Source organism: Lontra canadensis, unplaced genomic scaffold (genome assembly GCF_010015895.1).
Source record: "Lontra canadensis isolate GAN:19392208 unplaced genomic scaffold, GSC_riverotter_1.0 scaffold49, whole genome shotgun sequence".
Lineage (NCBI taxonomy): Eukaryota > Metazoa > Chordata > Mammalia > Carnivora > Mustelidae > Lontra > Lontra canadensis.
Window position 1 is genome coordinate 1,547,045 of NW_022631043.1, and position 18,014 is coordinate 1,565,058.

The 18,014-nt window shown below is 56.1% G+C and overlaps 1 protein-coding gene across 5 annotated transcripts in view; it reads left to right on the forward strand.

The window, feature by feature from the left end:
* Window positions 1-11,598, forward strand: part of PTK2 (protein tyrosine kinase 2) — a 222,223-nt gene extending 210,625 nt beyond the window's left edge. For 4 of the 5 annotated variants that reach the window (XM_032873471.1, XM_032873472.1, XM_032873469.1 and 1 more), the window contains 6 exons: window positions 934-973; window positions 1,301-1,407; window positions 5,158-5,166; window positions 6,294-6,449; window positions 7,907-7,987; window positions 11,005-11,598. In XM_032873471.1, the coding sequence (XP_032729362.1) occupies window positions 934-973; window positions 1,301-1,407; window positions 5,158-5,166; window positions 6,294-6,449; window positions 7,907-7,987; window positions 11,005-11,217 (606 nt within the window). In that variant the 3' untranslated portion in view covers window positions 11,218-11,598. The remainder of the gene's footprint in view (window positions 1-933; window positions 974-1,300; window positions 1,408-5,157; window positions 5,167-6,293; window positions 6,450-7,906; window positions 7,988-11,004) is intronic. The other variant, XM_032873467.1, reaches the window with a different exon arrangement.
* The last annotated feature ends 6,416 nt before the right edge of the window (window positions 11,599-18,014 follow it).

An 18,014-nucleotide genomic window follows, 5' to 3' on the forward strand; every position in this document is an offset into this window, starting at 1 on the left:
TTTTTTTTTTTTTTTTTTTAGATTTTATTTATTTACTTATTTGACAAAGAGACACAGGGAGAGGGGGAACACAAGCAGGGGAAGCAGGAGAGGGAGAAGTAGGCTCCCCACTGAGCAGGGAGCCTGATGTGGGGCTCGATCCCAGAACCCTGGGATCCTGACCTGAGCCGAAGGCAGATACTTAATGACTGAGCCACCCAGGCGCCCCTAGAATGTGGTTCTAAAGAGACTTCTTTCCATTTAGTTGCCCTAGAATAGGTTGTTTGCAGAGCGCAGCTGGGACGGCCCGCGGCAGAGCGGCCTTCAGTGAGACAGCCCTTGTCCTGCACCCGGGGTGGAAATCCTGGGCTCGCACTTTGGCTTGTTCCCAAACGGGAACGAGTTAGTGGGCCTGTGGCTTGTTCCCAAACGGACAGAGCTGTCGCAGCAGGTCCTGACGCACACAGGCTTGGGTGACAGTGGCAACATAGGCACGAAGAATGCTCCAGTGCCACTGAGTCTCCCATTATCACTGTCCCCGACTGTACCCCTCCGTGTGAGGAGAACATCTGGGAGGCTGTGAGGCAGCTTCCCGAGCAAAGGATGCAGACGCTGCAGAGGCCTGGATTTCGCACTCCTGGGACGTGAACTGGAGGCATCCATGGGTGTCATTTTTTTAAAGGAAATTCTAAATTGCCTGTGACGACTCCTGTCCGCGTTGCCATACCATCCCACACTTGCTTCTGTCACAGCCCTCTTCCCACAGCTGCTGGCATTCTTGCAGTTTTAAACCCCCACCCCCAGGGAGGCCTCGAAGGCAGCCCCCCATCGTGTCGGTCTTTGAACCCAGCATTTCACACACATGTGCAAGGGGATGGAAGGGGAGGGGAGGGAGGGAAGGCCGTGCCCTGTAGTGTGTGCTGCTGGGGTCACCGAGCTTTGCTTTTCCCACAGACTGGAAACCAACACATCTATCAGCCTGTGGGGAAGCCAGGTAAGTGAAGGAACGAATTATCAAGAAGCTTTTATAATTTAGAGGGAGCAGGTTTTGAACGTGTGGAGTTTCTTAGCGTTGGAACACCTCGTGATTTTTTAACACTTTTCTCTCCACGGGCCAAGCAAGTATGAGGTTTCCCGAGCTCAGCCTATGGCTGGAATATTAGAGAACAGAACTCCCTGCTCTAACACGTCAGGAACGCCTCGGTAGCGTGCCCTGAATCGAGTGTATCTGCCGTAACGGGACTCGTGCTGGGTGTCGAGGTGGGTGTTTCTGTTCCATGTGTGATCGCGCAGCGCTTAACGGACGCTCCCCTTTCACCAGATCCTGCAGCTCCGCCAAAGAAACCGCCACGGCCTGGGGCCCCCGGTCACCTGGGCAGCCTCGCCAGCCTCAGCAGTCCCGGGGACAGTTACAATGAGGGCGTCAAGGTAGGCATCTGAGCCCGAGCTCTGCTCAGGGCTCTGTGGGGCCTCTCACTCTGGGGTTGGTGATCTGGAACCAGCGCTGGGACGGAAGGAGCAGAGTGGCGCTGCTGTGGGTCCCAGGCGTACATCTGCTCGGGCTCCGCACCCCTCCAAGAGTCAGGGACAAGCTTGACGGGAGCCTGACCTGCCTGGTTTTCTTTCACGTGATAAGAGTCTTGGGCCTCAGTCAGAGCCCAACTTCTAGATGGGGTGTCCTCTTATCAGACAGAATGTTCCTTGAGAATAAAGTTCTGGGATGGCTTTAATAAATCCAGACGCCTGGGGAAAGGAGCTCTTCTGCAGGCTCACTTTGTCTCTTAAGTGTGTCAGTAGGGCTTGGTGGAAAACAGCCACCATGTTCCACCTGGGGCAAGGACGGCGTTGGTAGTGGCAGCATGGACCACGGGCAGCCGGCCCTGGGGACAGGCGTGCCTCGGAGGGGGGAGCGTGCGGCTCAGGTGCGGACGGCCACAGCTGCTCCTCGCCTCGGGGAGCGCCGCCCCACTGTGCGGCACAGGGGGGCCTGTCACGGCTCCTGGCTGCCCCCCACCCCGGCCTCCACCAGCTCCTGCCATGTTGGCCCCTGGGTCCCTCGGAAGCAGCTCTCCTCCACGAGAAGCAAAGGCGAGGGTTCTCTCTCGTGCCCATTTAATGAGAGATCTCTCTGCTCTTCCTTGAGAGATCAGTCACCTCTCAAAATACGTCTTGTTTCTTAATTCTGATATACCTCTTTTGTACATTTTAATCTCTCTAAAATCAGGGTGACGTGGTGGTTTAATAGGCAGCTTTTTTTTCTTAGAGGAAAGTTAGGAAGGTGCCTCCTGCATCGGATTGGGTCTTAAATTCTGGTAACTATGTTATCAGTTAAAAGAAACTTTGTTTCACTAATAACCCAGTTCCTGGAGGCCCTCCCTGTAACAGGTGCGGTGGCGCTGTGACTGAACCTGTCCTCGCATTAGCCTCACAGGGTTGATGGCGGCAATATTATTTCCACATTTCAAGGGAGACAGCAGGGTTCACAGAGGTTAAAGGGCAGAGTCAAGGTTACAGGCTCCCTAGCTGAGCCAGCATTTAGCGAGCTGGCTGGGGGTTCCCAGAGAAAATAGAGGAGGCCCTAGGCAGAGAGAAATGCCATCTCTGGCCCAGAAGGGCGGTGAGCAGAGAGTGAACGGGCTGGCCCTGGCTAGACCCAGCTGTCCCCTGAGGGATGCGGCCCAGGCCCCACTGGGCCAGAGGCACCCCTGCTCTGAGTGCCACTGGTCAGCCCCCCTGGACACCAGAGCGCTGGTCCTGGAGCTCAGCCCGGGGCCTGGCATCTGGTGGCCCCCAGCTCGGGGGCACCGCATGGGGTATTCAATGAGGAGCAAATGGGGATGTGGCCCTTCCTAATGGGGTTTCTTGGCATAAATTTAAAAAGGGAAGAGGGAGAAATTAGGTTAACGAAGTTTGTCATTTACATGAGCCACAAGAGCAAATTTTCAAAATGGCTTGTATTATAAGGAAAACTAACTTGAGAAATGGTTCAGATAACAGCTTAGAATCTGACGTATGTTTGCCGTTACGTTTGTAATAGCATGAATGAATGTAATTGGAAAATACCCTCAAGGAGGGTGTTAAGCAAGGAGAAATCATGATATAGCGTGCTTACCTAAAGTGTATTTTTTTTAAGATTTTATTTATTTGAGAGAGAAAAGAGCGAGAGAGAAAGCATGAGAGGGGAGAAGGTCAGAGGGAGAAGCAGACTCCCCGCAGAGCTGGGAGCCCAATGCGGGACTCGATCCCAGGACTCTGGGATCATGACCTGAGCTGAAGGCAGACGCTCAACCAACTGAGCTACCCAGTTGCCCCATAAAACATATTAAGCAAAGTTTTCTTTAATAATAAGTATGAAACAGAGGTGCCTGGGTGACTCGGTGGTTAAGTGTCTGACTCTTGATCTGAGGGTCGTAAATTCCTGGGGCTCTGTGCTGTGTGTGGAGCCTACCTAAAAATAACAATAATAATAAGTATGAAGTCTGTGTCTCTAGCTCTTTCTTACCCTTCTGTTCAGTAGAGCTCACTGACTGCAGCCTCACTAGTTTAACACAGACGTGCTGGTCTCTAGGCGTGACTCGAGTTCATCCAGATAACATCAATCAGAAGCCCATCTGGGTTTCTCCTTGGTGGCTTTGTCTCACTTCTGGATTGCTTGAGGCCTGAAGCGTCGCCGAAGCCGTTGGAGCTGTGTGTGTCTCCAGGGCGTGGCACTCTACCCAGCTGCCTGCCAAGGAGCCTCCAAGTCTGCAAGCCCCGGGAAACAGGAAACTACGCTCTGGGTTTGAGGATGTTACTCTGCACAGTGGCTGGAGGCACTGGGCCAGAGCTTCTGTGGCCCGCCTTGATTGGGCCCAGGGCACACACGGAAGAACAGAAGCTTTAAGTAGGTTAGCATAAGGCAGCCTTTGCCTCCGGGAGCCCCGAATGGCGGAGGATCTTCCTGATGGCGCCCCGCCCGTGGCACCTGTTGCGGAAGATGGGCCTCTGTGTTGGGCCAGCCTGAAGTGGCACACGGTGCCGAGTTCGTCACAGGACCATGTGTGACTCTCGGCAGAGAAAGAGAGAGACAGCGGTGTCCTCTCTTGAGTGAAGTGGTAGGAGTGATCTCCCTCTTTCTAATGTAGGGACGCTCACTGTGGAAGGTTGGACTTGACATTTAAGATTCTGCTGAACTCCGGGGTACCTGGGTGGCTCAGTGGGTTAAAGCTCTGCCTTTGGCTCAGGTCATGATCCCAGGGTCCTGGGATGGAGCCCCACATCGGGCTCCCTGCTCAGCAGGGAGCCTGCTTCCTTCTCTCTCTCTGCCTACCTCTCTGACTACTTGTGATGTCTGTCAAATAAATAAATAAAATCTTTAAAAAAAAAAAAAAAGAAGAAGGAAAGGATAATGTCTTTCCTGCTTTAAAAAAAAAAAAAAAAGATTCTGCTGAACCCCTATACCAAAGGCTACACCTGTTTCCGGCAGAGCCAAGGAGGGGGCAAGAGAGCCGTCTTTGCCCAGTTAACTTGGTCTTTCAAGTTACGATAGGGTGGTCTTGGTGGAAGCTGTAGAAGAAAAAACATTAAATAAAACTTCTAAGTTTGAAATAAAGGAGCTTGAAACGTTAAGACTTGGCTCAAAAGAAGGGTTGTTTTCTTTGTTCTGTTTTTGTTTTTAAACTAAGCTCCTGATGCCTTTACACACTCAGCCTGAAGCCAGGGATCTTGATTCTTGCGGGAGAGCTAACGGCAAAGCCTGCTTCCGAGGATGCCAGGGGCCGGGTGTGGGGAGCAGGGGTGGGACAGTCTCTCCCGGTGGCCCAGAAGCCCGACGGGCAGTTCCCAGGCATGTCAAGCGCATCTCAAGGCCTCTTCTCTCGGAGGACCCCTAACGCTTGCTTCTCGCATGGCCGCTGGGTTGTCCCTCTCGGGCTTTGCGTATTGTTTTCGTCATTTACTTCTTGAAGACAAGCTTGGCGCGCGGCAGGGAGCTGGCACCCTGGACCGAGCACCCGGCCGTGGTGCCTGGATGACCAGGGAGCCAAGGGCTGGCTCCCAGGCAGGCTCAGACTCGCTCCTTTTGGTTCTGCTCGTGTGTTTTTGTGGGTTTTGTCTGCTGCCTTTATTAATACTGTTTTTCTTTTTTCCCTTTCTCTGATAAATTTCTCTAACTTTTCCTCACCTCCCGTTCAACAATAGCCATGGAGGGTAAGCACGTGATGTCTGTGTGTCTGTCCCACTCCTTCACTCCTGGTGCTCTGCATGTGACTCTGGGGCAGAAATCAGGAAGCCTGGGGAGGGCACCTTGGCTTGGCCTGTCCCCAGAGACAAGGTCTTTACTTGCCAGAGAGTGAGGCACGAGCCTCTGTGCAGGGACTGACTCTTCCTGTCCGTGGCTGTCTCGTACCAGACTTGAACACTGGGCTCCAGGTTCCTCGGACAGAGTGAGAGGTTCAGAGTGGGCACCTAGGAGTTTAGGCTGAGTGCTTATCCCCAGACCCATCAGCAGACAGCTATGATTTTGTACTGCACTCTAGTTTTCTTAAAATAGACACGTATGGCCCGTTCTGTGCCCCGTGTTTCCCATGTGACCTTTGAGATGCCGTCGGACACATTCCGTGGGCCTGGCGCTCACCAGCCTTCAGTGCTCGGCTTCTCGTGGGTGACATCCTTCGGGGTCTCTGTTCCGGGTGCTGGGGTGGGCGTGTGCCCGAGAGCTCCTTCAGGTCCCCCTTGCCCCAATGGCCCAGGGACAAGCCGAGGCCCAGCCACAGGCATGTGCACCACGGGGCTCCGGGTGACACTGCCATCTCCCTCACTCCTGCAGCGTGGTGCAGTCGGGTCCACTTCACGAGGCTCGTATCTGTCCCCTTGTTTCAGTCGTGAAAGGAACACACGTGTCCCTGATGTAGTCTGAAGGCGGCTACGCCGAGCCACATAACTAAGTGGGATTAGAGTCCTAACATAGGACGCTTGAGCCCCCAGCCAGCTTCCTGTGAAATCGCAGACGCAGACTACATAAACTCTCTCTCTCGGTGGATGATTCTGGGGGGCCTCGAATCACTGCTCTGAAAGAATCTGGGGCTTTTAATGTCATGCGTGTGATTCCACTTCCTTTCCTTTAACTGAGCTCAAAGTCACAAAAAACGATTGCCTCGTTCACTTGTCCCTTGGATGAATTACTTGACTGTCATCCTCCCGTGAGCTGTAGCCCTACAGACAAGCCAATTAATCGCAATCAGCTTTGATCTCTTTTAAAGACCCCCTCAAACCCGGCTGCGGTGAGGTGCCGCCACCTTGCGGCCACTGGGGGCATAACGGCTTCTGTGTTGCAGCTTCAGCCCCAGGAAATCAGCCCCCCGCCCACTGCCAACCTGGACCGGTCCAACGACAGGGTGTACGAGAATGTGACGGGCCTGGTGAAGGCTGTCATCGAAATGTCCAGCAAGATCCAGCCTGCCCCACCAGAGGAGTACGTTCCCATGGTGAAGGTAAAACCCACCCCTCCGTCCCAAGGAAATGTTCTTAAAATCGTGGAAGCCGCGGGTCAGACCCGATGATTCCAAACTTGAGCGTGTCGGCACCGCACGTGCCTGAGTTGAGTCGGACCAAACTGCCATCCCAGCCCTGCCGCTGGGGGCAGCTCAGGCTTTAACGGTCCCTGCTCACGCTTAGGGTCTTGCGTGAAAGCAATCGAGCGGCAGGATGGCGTCACCCCAGCCTGTGGTGTGATGCCGTCGCCGTGAAGTGAGAACGCGTGCGGACCGGTGCTGTGTGTGCGCCTTCGGGACACGCGGCTCTGCTGCGGGGGCGCCGGTGCTCGAGGAGAGCGTGACCTTCACATGCCGCCCCGGGGTGGGGGGAGGGGGGCGGGGGACGCCGTGGAGAGGGAAGTCGGGGGATTTATCTGTTCTGTTTTCTTCCGCTGGGGGGCAGGTGCATATGTGCTCACGAAATCTTTTTTAGTAAGGGCAGAAAGAGAAATGAAAATACTCAACACCAGCCTCACCTTTCCACGCTGCGCTCGGGGGCCTGGTGTCCCGGAAGAGAGTGCCGGCAGCTCTGAGGGAGGCTAGGTGCCCCTGGACAGGGTCCACGGGCGTGTGCCAGCCCAGGGACTCTGCAGCTCAAAAGGTGCTATGAAGCTTTGCTTTCAGCCTCTATTTCTGGAACACATCCTTGAACACACTTTTTTTTTTTTTTAAGATTTTGTTATTTATTTGACAGAGACACAGTGAGAGAGGGAACACAAGCCGGGTGGGTGGGAAAGGGAGAATCAGTCTTCTCACCAAGCAGGGAGCCTGATGTGGAGCTCGATCCCAGGACCCTGGGACCATGACCTGAACTGAAGGCAGATGCTTAATGACCGAGTCCCCAGATGCCCCATTGAACACACTTTTTTAAAGTGTGGTAAGATACACCGAATGTAGAATGTACCGTCCTTGCCACCGTTCAGCCCGCCGCGGTGTTACCTACAATCACATTGTTAGAAAGCTAATCTCCAAAACGCTTCTCACCTTGCAAACAGCGGCGCCCCTCCCCCGTCCCTGGCACCCCATCTGCTCCCTGTCCCCGTGAACACAGGGACTCCAGGATGCAGAGTCGACAGGGGGAATGGTGTCCTCCTATAGCTCTCCGGTGGGGATGGGCTCATGTTCTGAGGACAGTGTTGGACAGGGTCGTCCACGCTGCCACAGGTGTCGGAATGTCCGTCTCTTTAAGGCTGACTCCCACTCCGTCAGGGACCAAACTGAGTATTCCGAGAGCCCCCTCTTTGGGGGAAACGCCTGATCACTTCAGATCAGAGTCAGTACTGAGGAAACGAAGTTCAGTAATTTTCCTTCAAGTGTTGGGAACGAGACAGCCCCGTTAACTGAGAGGAGGCGTTGCTCCTGGTGTGAAAGCCCTTTGTGCGTGCTCTGATCCCGGGTGTGGGCTTGTCTCCTAGGAAGTCGGCCTGGCCCTGCGGACATTACTGGCCACCGTGGACGAGACCCTTCCAGTGCTGCCAGCCAGCACTCACCGAGAGGTAGGACCTGGTGCTGACGGAGCGGGCGGGAACGGCCGGGCTCGGGGCTGGCTGGGATGCTCCAGCTGCTCTGAAATCAAGACCTCCCAGCCGGGGGCCCTCGGGTGCTGGCGGGCCTGCCAGCTTGCGCCGTGCGGCTTGGAGGCAGGGTGGAGCGGCACCCGCAGGGGCTGGTTGGATCCGCGCCCTCACTGCCTGCTCCTAAGCTGGGGGCAGTGGGTGCCCGAAGGACGGGAGGCTTTGGGGACGGCGGGGAGCGCGGGTGCAGAGCTAGGTGCCGGCCGGATCCTTCAGCACCAACTCAGGTAGAGGCCAGAGGACAGTGGAAATGAGCTGAGAGAGGCAGCCCGCCCTCCTGCCTTGAATTTTCTGAAAAAGTTATAGTTTGCAAATGATGCTGGTTTCCCACATAAAGCAGTGACAAAAAGTGCCTTAATACTTGCATTTTAAAATTTTTTTGAGGAATTCAAAGTTGACCCGAAATACTATCCCTTGGCAATAATCTCATTTTTGCTATTTTTGGCCATTTTGCATCATGTGTTGACAAATGAGCAGACACACCTGCCTTGTTTTAAGAATGCTCCCAGCCATGCCAGGGTCCGGGGGTGCTCCCGGCCTCCAAAGCGTGCAGCCCCCGGGCCACACGTGCACACGCAGCTGTGTCCTTTGGAGTCCGGGATGGCCCTGGCCCTGCTCCCCCTTCCCACTCCCCTTCCCTCCTGCTCCTGCGCCCGCTCTCCTCCCGTCCAGCCCTGCAGCCCAGCGGGGCTCTTCTCCTGCGTCTTCTTAGTCTCTGTTTGAAGTGATGCCAAACTTAAAGAAAAATTGGGAGACCAGTGCAGAGAATTCCCAAACGTCCTCAGCCCAGTTTCACTGGCTTGTAACATTTCCCACGCTCTCTGTCTCTGTCTACACCCGCAGCCTCCATCCTCTGAACCGTGTGAGAGTAGGTCACGTGCGCCGGCTTCTCACCCTCCGTGTGTCCGTTCGTTTCTCCCGTCAGGAGGCTGTTCTCTGACCTGGAGGGTTTGGCCAGCCGGGCTGCCTGCACCCCTGCGCTTGGGCAGTCACGTCCAGTTGCCTCACCCTCCAGTTCAAGGCCGGCAGGGCTGTGTGTCCTGCCCGACCCCACACGTCTGTCCGGCCGTCTGCTTTGGCCTAGAGCAGGTCTTTCCGCCGCCAGCATTTTGGAAGAATATGGCCGGTTACTCGACAGTGTTTATTCCCCAAGTGGGGTTGAGGGGTGTTCTGCAATGATTGAGGTTTCCTGCCAATCAGATGGAGGCTGAGTGCCCCTTGGGACTTGGCGTCTGAGGCTCCTGGTGGCACGGTGATGCCCGTCTCGATGGACCTGGCCCGGCGCCCCTCCACGCTGCCTTTGCAAAGGGCGTCCGTTCACCTGCACGAAACCACCGAAATCATTTTGGAAAATGCCTGACTGCTTGCTTTGTGGAATTGTATATCTCTAGCCGGTTAGGTCATTAGCTCAGTCCTCTACTTCATTGGGACTTTAATTGATCTTCAGATTGTTCAGAATTTTCAGAATTTTTCAGCCAGAATTTTCCAAACAGTGGAGAAGTTCTGTATGCCAGAGGCAAGAAAATCGTATCCTAACAAGTAAATGTTTTGGCGGGGCCATTTCAAAAATACTCCTTTAGCTGATAAAGCCTGACATAAACTCTCCATCTACCCTGAGTCTTCTGCACAGCTCGCTCTCCCATACATATCTTAATTAAGGAGAGGAGCTTTCTTTGATCCGTCCCCCCTTCCTTCCCCCCCACGTGCTCCCTCAGAGAGCAGCCCATCCTCCGTCCTCTCCTGCAGCTGCCGCGGGGGCCACTGGCAGCCCTGCTCCCCCAGTCCCGGCTCCTCCTCCCCCTGCGCTGAGTGTGGCCGCCCCCGGGGGCCGCACTGGCAGCCAACATGCACGCCTTCCAGCACGCAGCTTCTCTGGGGCGGCCCTGCAGCACGTGCACAGGTCGCTGTCCAGTGCGTCCGGCTCTGTGCTCTCAGTGGGACCTCAGCCGTGCGGTGGATGCCCACCTCCCGCAGGACACGGCTGCTCCGGCTCGCTTCTGCAGTCGGCGGGACCACGCACTGGACATGCCTGTGCCTGTGAGCCCCGTGCGCCCACACGCGCGGACGAGCAGCCGCCCGCCCGCGTCATCGCGTCACAGCCTGGGCCTGGCCTCTCCGTCCTCACTGTCCCCGTGCCCTCGTCCCTCGGTTCCCACAACAGCCTCTGAGCTGCCTTCTCGGTCTCTGGCTTTCTGTCTCCGTTCCGCGTCCACGCTCTGCCGCCAGAGCACTCTTTCTAGAACACCCGTGTGGAGGATGGTGTTCCCCTTCCCCCAAATCTCTTCGGCCTCCCCACGGGCAGGGTCGGCAGGACGGAGGTGACTCGGCGGGGCCCGTGAGGCCCTCCTCAGACGAAGCCAGGCTCCTTGTACAGTCGAGGCCAATTTCAAACGACTTCCCAGAGGGTCCTGGTCTTCTGTCATGGGACTCGTCCCAGTGTGTTCGAGGGGGTTGTGCGCGGCTTCACACTCGACCGAGCCCGGGTGTGTCCGACGCACTCGTGTGTCTGCACACGGGGCCTCGTGTGTGCGCGCTCAGCCGTCGTTAAGGGTTGAGCGGTGGACGTTTCTGCTTGAACAGACGAGGAAGGTTCTGAGACGCGCGGGCAGAGCGCTGACCCTCAGGGCGGCCTCTTCCGGCTCCGCGGCCCTGCTGCCCCTTCCCAGCAGTTCGGGGGTCGCCTCTCACCCAGGAGAAGGGGTGTGAGCCCGAGACACGGTTGTGAGTGCAGAGCCGGGTGTCTGTGTCGACCGGCAGCCGCCGGCTGGCCGACCTCAGCAGCTCTCCCACTGTCCCCTCTGATGGGAGGGCCCTGGGCCTCGTGGCCTCCGAGGTTCCACCAGACGGCGACGTAAGGGGAAGAAAGCTGCTCCTCCGGGCTGTGCCCGAGGAACAGCTGACGCGACGTTCATCTCCTGACCTCTCTCTCGTCCTTCCAGATTGAGATGGCCCAGAAGCTGTTGAACTCCGACCTGGGCGAGCTCATCAACAAGATGAAACTGGCCCAGCAGTACGTCATGACCAGCCTCCAGCAGGAGTATAAAAAGCAAATGCTGACCGCTGCTCACGCCCTGGCCGTGGACGCCAAGAACTTACTCGATGTCATTGACCAAGCGAGACTGCGGATGCTCGGACCCACGAGGCCGCACTGAGGGCGCGCTCCGCGGACGTTCTCCCGCGTTCCACCAGCATGAGGGGCCCCGGGTCCTCGGCCGCCGGCTCGTGCCGCGCCAATGGTTGTGACTGACAGCTGGTTGAAAGCTCTTTCATTTAAATTTAACCACATTTGATTTGAGTTCAGTTTTTTTGTCTCTTTCTTTTCTTTCTTCTTCTTCTCTTTTTCTAATCATGGCATTCAGAAAAGTCCAGGATCCAAAACGTGGCATTTTTCTGAGAATGAAAATTGTTCGTGAGAAGCTTTTAAGAATCTTGAAGAACAGACCGTGTTCACGTTAGGGTGTTTCCGTGGAAGTGGCCCCGGTGGTGGTGTGCGGATCCTGAACCAGCTCGGCTATGTGTTGGGAGGCGGGGAGACGAGGCGGAGAATTCCGGGAAACCCGAGGGGCTGAGAATTCTTCGGCGAGCTGCGGAGCCACGGCCCGGACTCGAGTCTCTGTTGGGAGAACGTTCTTGAGTCGCCGTATGCTAGCACCGCTTTAAGAGAAGGAATGTCAGAGCTATATTTTGAAGACTTGAGTCGTTTCAGAAAAAACAACCACCCTTTTGTCTTTCCTGCCTTTTACTTTCCTGTCGGATATGTGAAGATTTGGTTGGAAGCTAGCTGTAGAACACACTAAAAACCTTGTCTTTTTTCACCAGAATAATGTGCCAGTTTTTTGTAGCAATGTTACTTCTCTTGGAAGCAGAAATGCTTTGTACCAGAGCACCTCCGAGCTGCGCTGAGAAGAGGTTCTGGAGCCAACCCTGTTTTCCAGTTTTATATAATTTATAAAGAAAGATTGAAGCCATGTTGACTCTCTCGCAGCCACTGGAGCTGACTAACCCTTCATCGTGTCTGTCTTCCCAGCAGAGAATTAAGCAAAGCAGAGATTCGGTTTTCTTTTGATGTCCAGTTACACCATCCATTCTGTTAAATAATTTTGAAAAATATACCCTCCCTTTAGTTTGTCGGGGGATATAAATTATTCTCAGGAAGAATGTAATGAACCATACAGTTACTTTGACCTATTAAAAAGGTGTTACCAGTGAAGTTCTTGGTGTAATTTCGTTTGGCTCCTTCAAACCATTTAAACTTCTTCAGGTCACTTGCCAGATAACGTACGGGAAAGCTCTCGATAATTACCAGGTTCTCTTTCTCTGCCTTCTAGACAAGTCCAGGATGTTACCGCGGGGGGGTGGCCGGGGCAGGTCAGCCTTTGCAGTCTGTCTCTGCTTACCACGTGCACAGTCAAAACAGCAATGATGTTCCACTCTGAGCCGTTCCCTCCGTGCCCGTGGGCTCCTCAGGAGCCTGACAGCCTCGAGGAACCGGCCCGGAGCCGATCTCTTGCCAGGGCAGCGGTCAGCATGTGGTCCCCCAGACCAGCCCACTCTGGCCTCGCTGGAGTCTCTGAGCGGGAGCAGGCAGCACCGAGCCCCGCAGACAGGGACGAGCTGGGACCTGAGCTCCCAAGTGGAGGGCTGGAGGGGGATGGCTCCTCGTGGGCCTATAGGACATGGACTTCCTCGGAGAAAAGGCCCGGAGGGGGGTTCCCCTGAGTTTCTCCCACTCTCGGGTGCTCTGCAGCCTCTCAAGTCCGGGTTCCTCCCCTCTGCAGTGGCTGAGGACGAAATAAGACAGGCCCGGGGTAAGTGGTGACGCCACCACGCCCGCCACGGGGGCTTGTTGGTGGGCCGGTGTCCCTTGGGGGAGGACATCCAGCTGCCATGGGGTAAGAACCGCAGCCTCAGAGGGAGCGACTACTCGAGACTGATACCCTCTGCCTCCGGATCGACTCTCCCCTACTACGAACAGCCACAGGTAGGTCTCGTGCGTCCTGTGAGTCACGCCATTTCAGTTGCGGGAACGGGCCCGCCGCTCGTGGATAGTGTCGTGTCAGCACGCGAGCTGGCGGACTGGTGGCAACAGCCCGTGGCGGGCTGGTGCGGGGGACCGAGGGGCCGCCGGAGGGACCGTGAGGTGAGCTGACTCAGCCGTGTTGTCCCGCGGGTCACCGCTGTCGGCGATCCGTATGCGGCCTCTGAAAGCCCGTCCGTGTTGGGTGGGAGCGGCCCTAGACGGAACGTCGCCCTGTGCGCACACCCTCCCCCTCTGCCACTCTCCAGCCATGTATTTTCTGCTTAACGTTGCCCGAATTAAAGAGCTTTACGTGGAGCAAAGAGCACAGGTCGCTGCAGCTGGCTGAGCGTCTCCCCTAGGAACGCGCCCTTGTCACAAGCGCCCACACGGAAGCCAAACGACACTTATGCCCCAGGAGGTGGCGGGCGGCCTCCCTGGGGCTGCTTGCGGAGATGTAGTTCACGGACAGTAACCGCGGGGAGAGCCAGCCGGGGACCAGCACCGAGCCGGGGAGTCGCCGTGCTCCGTCCGCCGCGAAGCCCCGTCCTGCCCGGGTACAGGCCAGCACCACCTGCACACACAGGAGCGTCTGGCGGTGTCCGTGCCGCATGTGCTCCGGCCGGGGTCCACGGCGTGGCGCGGCCACCATTTCCCCGGGCACCCGCGGGCGTGTGAGCGCCTGGCGTGCGTTCCTGTTATTGGTGTTTCTGGATCTCGTGGCAAGTGCGTGTTGAGCTTAACCAGAAAGGGCCAAGCCGTCTGCAGGGTGGCGGTGCCGCGTGCCGCTCGGGCCCACCGCGTACACACCTTCCCGCGGCCGCACACGCCCCCCCGGCCCTTGGTGGCTTCGGGCTCGGTGGCAGGCACGTGTGCTGTTCGGCGGCCAGTGAGGTCAAACACCTCTCCCTGTGCTTGGAGCCCCTCGCTGGCGGTCTCTGGGACGTGTCCGCACACATACCCTGCCCTTGTTGAGGGTGGGGTGGCTAGCATCTGTTACTGGGCGCCGGGACTGCCTTACGTGTCCCGGATACTAGTCCTTCGCCGGATACTCGTCTTCCGTGTGTTTTCTCCTGCTCTGGAGCGTGGCTGTTCATTTTCTTAAGTGGATTCTCCCTCAGAGTCTCCAGGCGCCTTCCGACGTCTGGATTTCGGACTTTGGCCTCCAGAACTGGCAGAAAATAAATTTCCAGTTTGGGGTTCTTTACGGCAGCCCCAGGACACTGGTACCACCTCCAAATGCTTCAGTGTGCATCTCCTGAGAGCAGGGGCACGTACTTCTACCCACACAGTATGAGCTCAGAAAAGGCAACGTCCCCCACATCCAAAGCCCAGTCCGGAATCGCGCCTCGTGCTTCCCTGTCCTATCTTTGGTGGAGATTCCCAGGAAATTTGCAAGCTCTTTGTCAAACACAGCCGTCATTGGAAATTAAATTATATACACTTACAATTAAATTCTATTTTAAATGAAGATAAACACAGAAGTCAGCACTTCCTCGTTGTCATACTGTCTTACAGCCGCGCAAGTTCGCGGGGCGGGGTCTGTCGTTCGTGTCTCGCAGAAGCTCCACGCGTCTCTTCCCGCGTCTGTTCAGTGACGTCACGAAATTGGCCGACGGGAGAGGGGCAGTAATTCCCCCGAGGAAATGGGCAAACGCTACAACTCATGGCCTTTGCCCCGGGATCCTGTGCTAGGCGTGTGCCTGCACACCGCTGCCCTTTAGTCCCCTTTGTCTGTTCTGACTGTGGTTTTGAAGAACACAGGCCAGTTTGGGGCTGTGGCCACGTTCGGGTTTGCCTGGTCGTTCCTCCTCCTCAGGTTCAGGGTGGCCAGCACACTCCGTCGTGGTCCTGCGAGCCCACCCCGTGGTAGGGGTTCTGCTCACTCCTTCTCCTCCCGGCTCCAAGGGTGACATGGCCGGTGGTGGCGTCGAATGGAGCAGGAAGCTCAAGTCGCACCCCCAGCATCCCGCGCATCGGAGCGAGCTCCAGAGAAGACAGGGCGGCCCCTGGGATCTAGCTGCACCGGCTGGGTTTCTGTCCCCGAATAAGGCAGAGTGGCTTTGCAGCAAGGGGACGCCCCTCCCCCCAGTACTGCAAGGACTTCGGGAAAGTTTAAATGGACCCAGGAGTGCTGGCTTCCGGTCCTTCCAGCTTTACACGTTTTCCTGGGTGATGTGGAGTGCGGCTACACGCGGGCACCTGAGCAGCTTTCTCGTGGGTGTTTCTGGAATGCCTGGTCGGCCACCGTCCCCCACAGGGTGTGGCTTCACGGAGCAGTGTGTGTGCCGCCACGCAACCACACAGATGTGCCGGGACTTCCCCGGGCTCACGGTGCAGCCGTTGTTGAAGGGCCTCCGGAGACGCGGCCAGGATGCGGAGTCAAGGTCAGAGCCAAGGTGCTGGAGAAGGTCCCGCCCCTGGGGGTCCACCGAGAAGGGATGAGCACTGCAGCTTCTCCCCAGTACGGAGCCTCCTCACTGCTGTCACCACGGGTCCTCAGTCCCCCCGTGAGACCAGCACAGGATTTCACCGACTTTCTGAGAAACGGGAGTGCACCTCAGGGTGAGGGAAAGGCCTGCTTCCCAGGCAGAACCTGCTGGAGGCGGAGGAGGCTTCCCGGCCCTCCGGAGGGAAACCCACTGTGTCCAGCCCTCTGCGCCCTCCTCTGTGACGCAGCCGCCTTGGGTGTGTCCTCACAAGGCCAGCATTCGTGTACCCGCGTGCGGTGACAGGCGCCGGCCTGTTGGGCCCTGACAGCTGAGGCCTCCGTGGTGCTGTGTGACAGACCGTACCGAGTGGAAGGGACTGCTGAAACCCACTGACTTTGTTCTACTAATTTCAGTGCCTGGAACAAGTGAGTTCGTTTGCAGAGAAAACAGGAAGAAGCACATACAGATTGTGTGACAAGCGCACACTCTTCTGTCTCTGTGAAGCTTAGTTTCTTATACAGATTTTCAGGCAAACAACTTAATGTTAACCCGAGACTCAAAGCCAGTTAGGAATTGTAAAAATTATAGATATAGACATGTATTTTTTTAAACTAAGCTCCACCCCCAGCATGGAGCCCCGTGTGGGGCTTGAACTCACAACCCTGAGATTGTGACCTGAGTCAAAATCAAGAGGCAGACACACTAAACTGACTGAGCCCCCCAGCACGCCTAAAAATTGTATTTTAGATCAAGAAGGATAATGCCATCACTGTTGGTATTCAATGTTGCCCATATTTTTTTTAAAAAAGACATTTTTTTCCTCAAATCAATACATCAATCGCAGATAAGTCTGAAAAATCATCTGGCGTCTTACTGTTTCTGGGGTAGGACAGCTTCGCTCGTGTCTGTCGCCTGCTGGACTCCTCCTTTTTCAGAAGCGGAGACCCCCCCCCCAATTTTCTGATAGCCTCGTTTTTAGGGGTTGTGGCTCACTGGATCAAAGCAGCTGAGTTGCATACAAGTTCAGTGTGTTTCCTTCAAGAATTAACTTATCCTGGGGCGCCTGGGTGGCTCAGTGGGTTAAGCCTCTGCCTTCGGCTCAGGTCATGATCCCAGAGTCCTGGGATCGAGCCCCGCATCGGGCTCTCTGCTCAGCGGGGAGCCTGCTTCCCTCTCTCTGCCTGCCTCTCTGCCCAGTTGTGATCCCTGTCAGTGTCAAATAAATAAATAAATAATCTTTAAAAAAAAAAAAAAAAAGAATTAACTTCTCCTTCTGGGCCTGAGATATAAGCCGCACCTGGCCTCTGGCGGGTGGTTTTCACCCGAGTAAGGTCAGATCTCGTCGAGAGAACCGTCCTGAATACCGTGGTGGGGCGCTGGGCACACGCGGACCTCATCTTGCAACGGAACCGCCGTGTAACGCCCTCGGCCGTGTTCCGCGCACGGCCACAGGGGTGCGGACAGCAGGTCCTTTCCAGTTCCCGCCACTTGTCAGCTCAGAGCCTCTTTGTCTCTCCAAGGAGACTGAGTTGCAGCCAGTGGGACCGAGTCTCCGCAGGGAAGGAGCGCCCTGCGCCGGCCGCAAACTGACAGCCTGTCTGGAGGGCGCGAGACCCGCCTCCTCCCGCGGGCAGGCTGGCGGCTGCGGTTTGGGTCCTTGTGCGCACGTGACGACACGAGAGCCTTCGGTGTTTACCGCAGTTCACAGTAACCCACCTCCCCTGAAGACAAAATGCACAAGTTAGGACGTTTCGTCTGCCTGTTCTCTGCTACTTTTTTTTTTTTAAGATTTTATTTATTTATCTGACAGAGAGAGAGGAGGAAGCAGGCTCCCCGCTGAGCAGAGAGCCCGATGTGGGGCTCGATCCCAGGACCCCGAGATCATGACCTGAGCCGAAGTCAGAGGCTTTAACCCACTGAGCCCCCAAGGCGCCCCTCTCTGCTACTTTTTTCATTTGCATTAGATTCTTAAATTCAAAAGAGTAGGTTGGCAGCGTGTTTTCACCCAGATGAGACAAGAGGAAACATGTGACTTTCATTTTTATTTTTTGAGAGAGAGAGAGAGCACACGCATGCTGCAGGGATGGGGGCCGAGGGAGAGGGACTCTCCGGCAGAGTCCCCAGTGAGCGTGGGGCCCCGCGTCCAGCTCAGTGTCACAGCACTAAGACCATGACAGGAGTAAAACCCGGAGCCAGACGTTTAACCGACTGAGCCACCCAGGCGCCCCGCCTCCGGGAGTTTCTCTGCACCACCAGGTAAGCGTCATGGGACACCGTCTGTTCGCACGGCCGTGCGCAGGTGCTGGCGCGTTTCACAGCTTTTCAGAAATGCCGTTGTAAGGGAGATCCCTTAGGTTGGGGCAAATGGACAATAGCTTCCTCCCTGCCTGTGACTAGGGATTATGCACTCCAGCTCGCTGCACACACGGGACAATACATTGCAGCCACCGTGCACTGGGATTCTTATACACCACAGCCGGCCGTGCATGGGGATGGTACG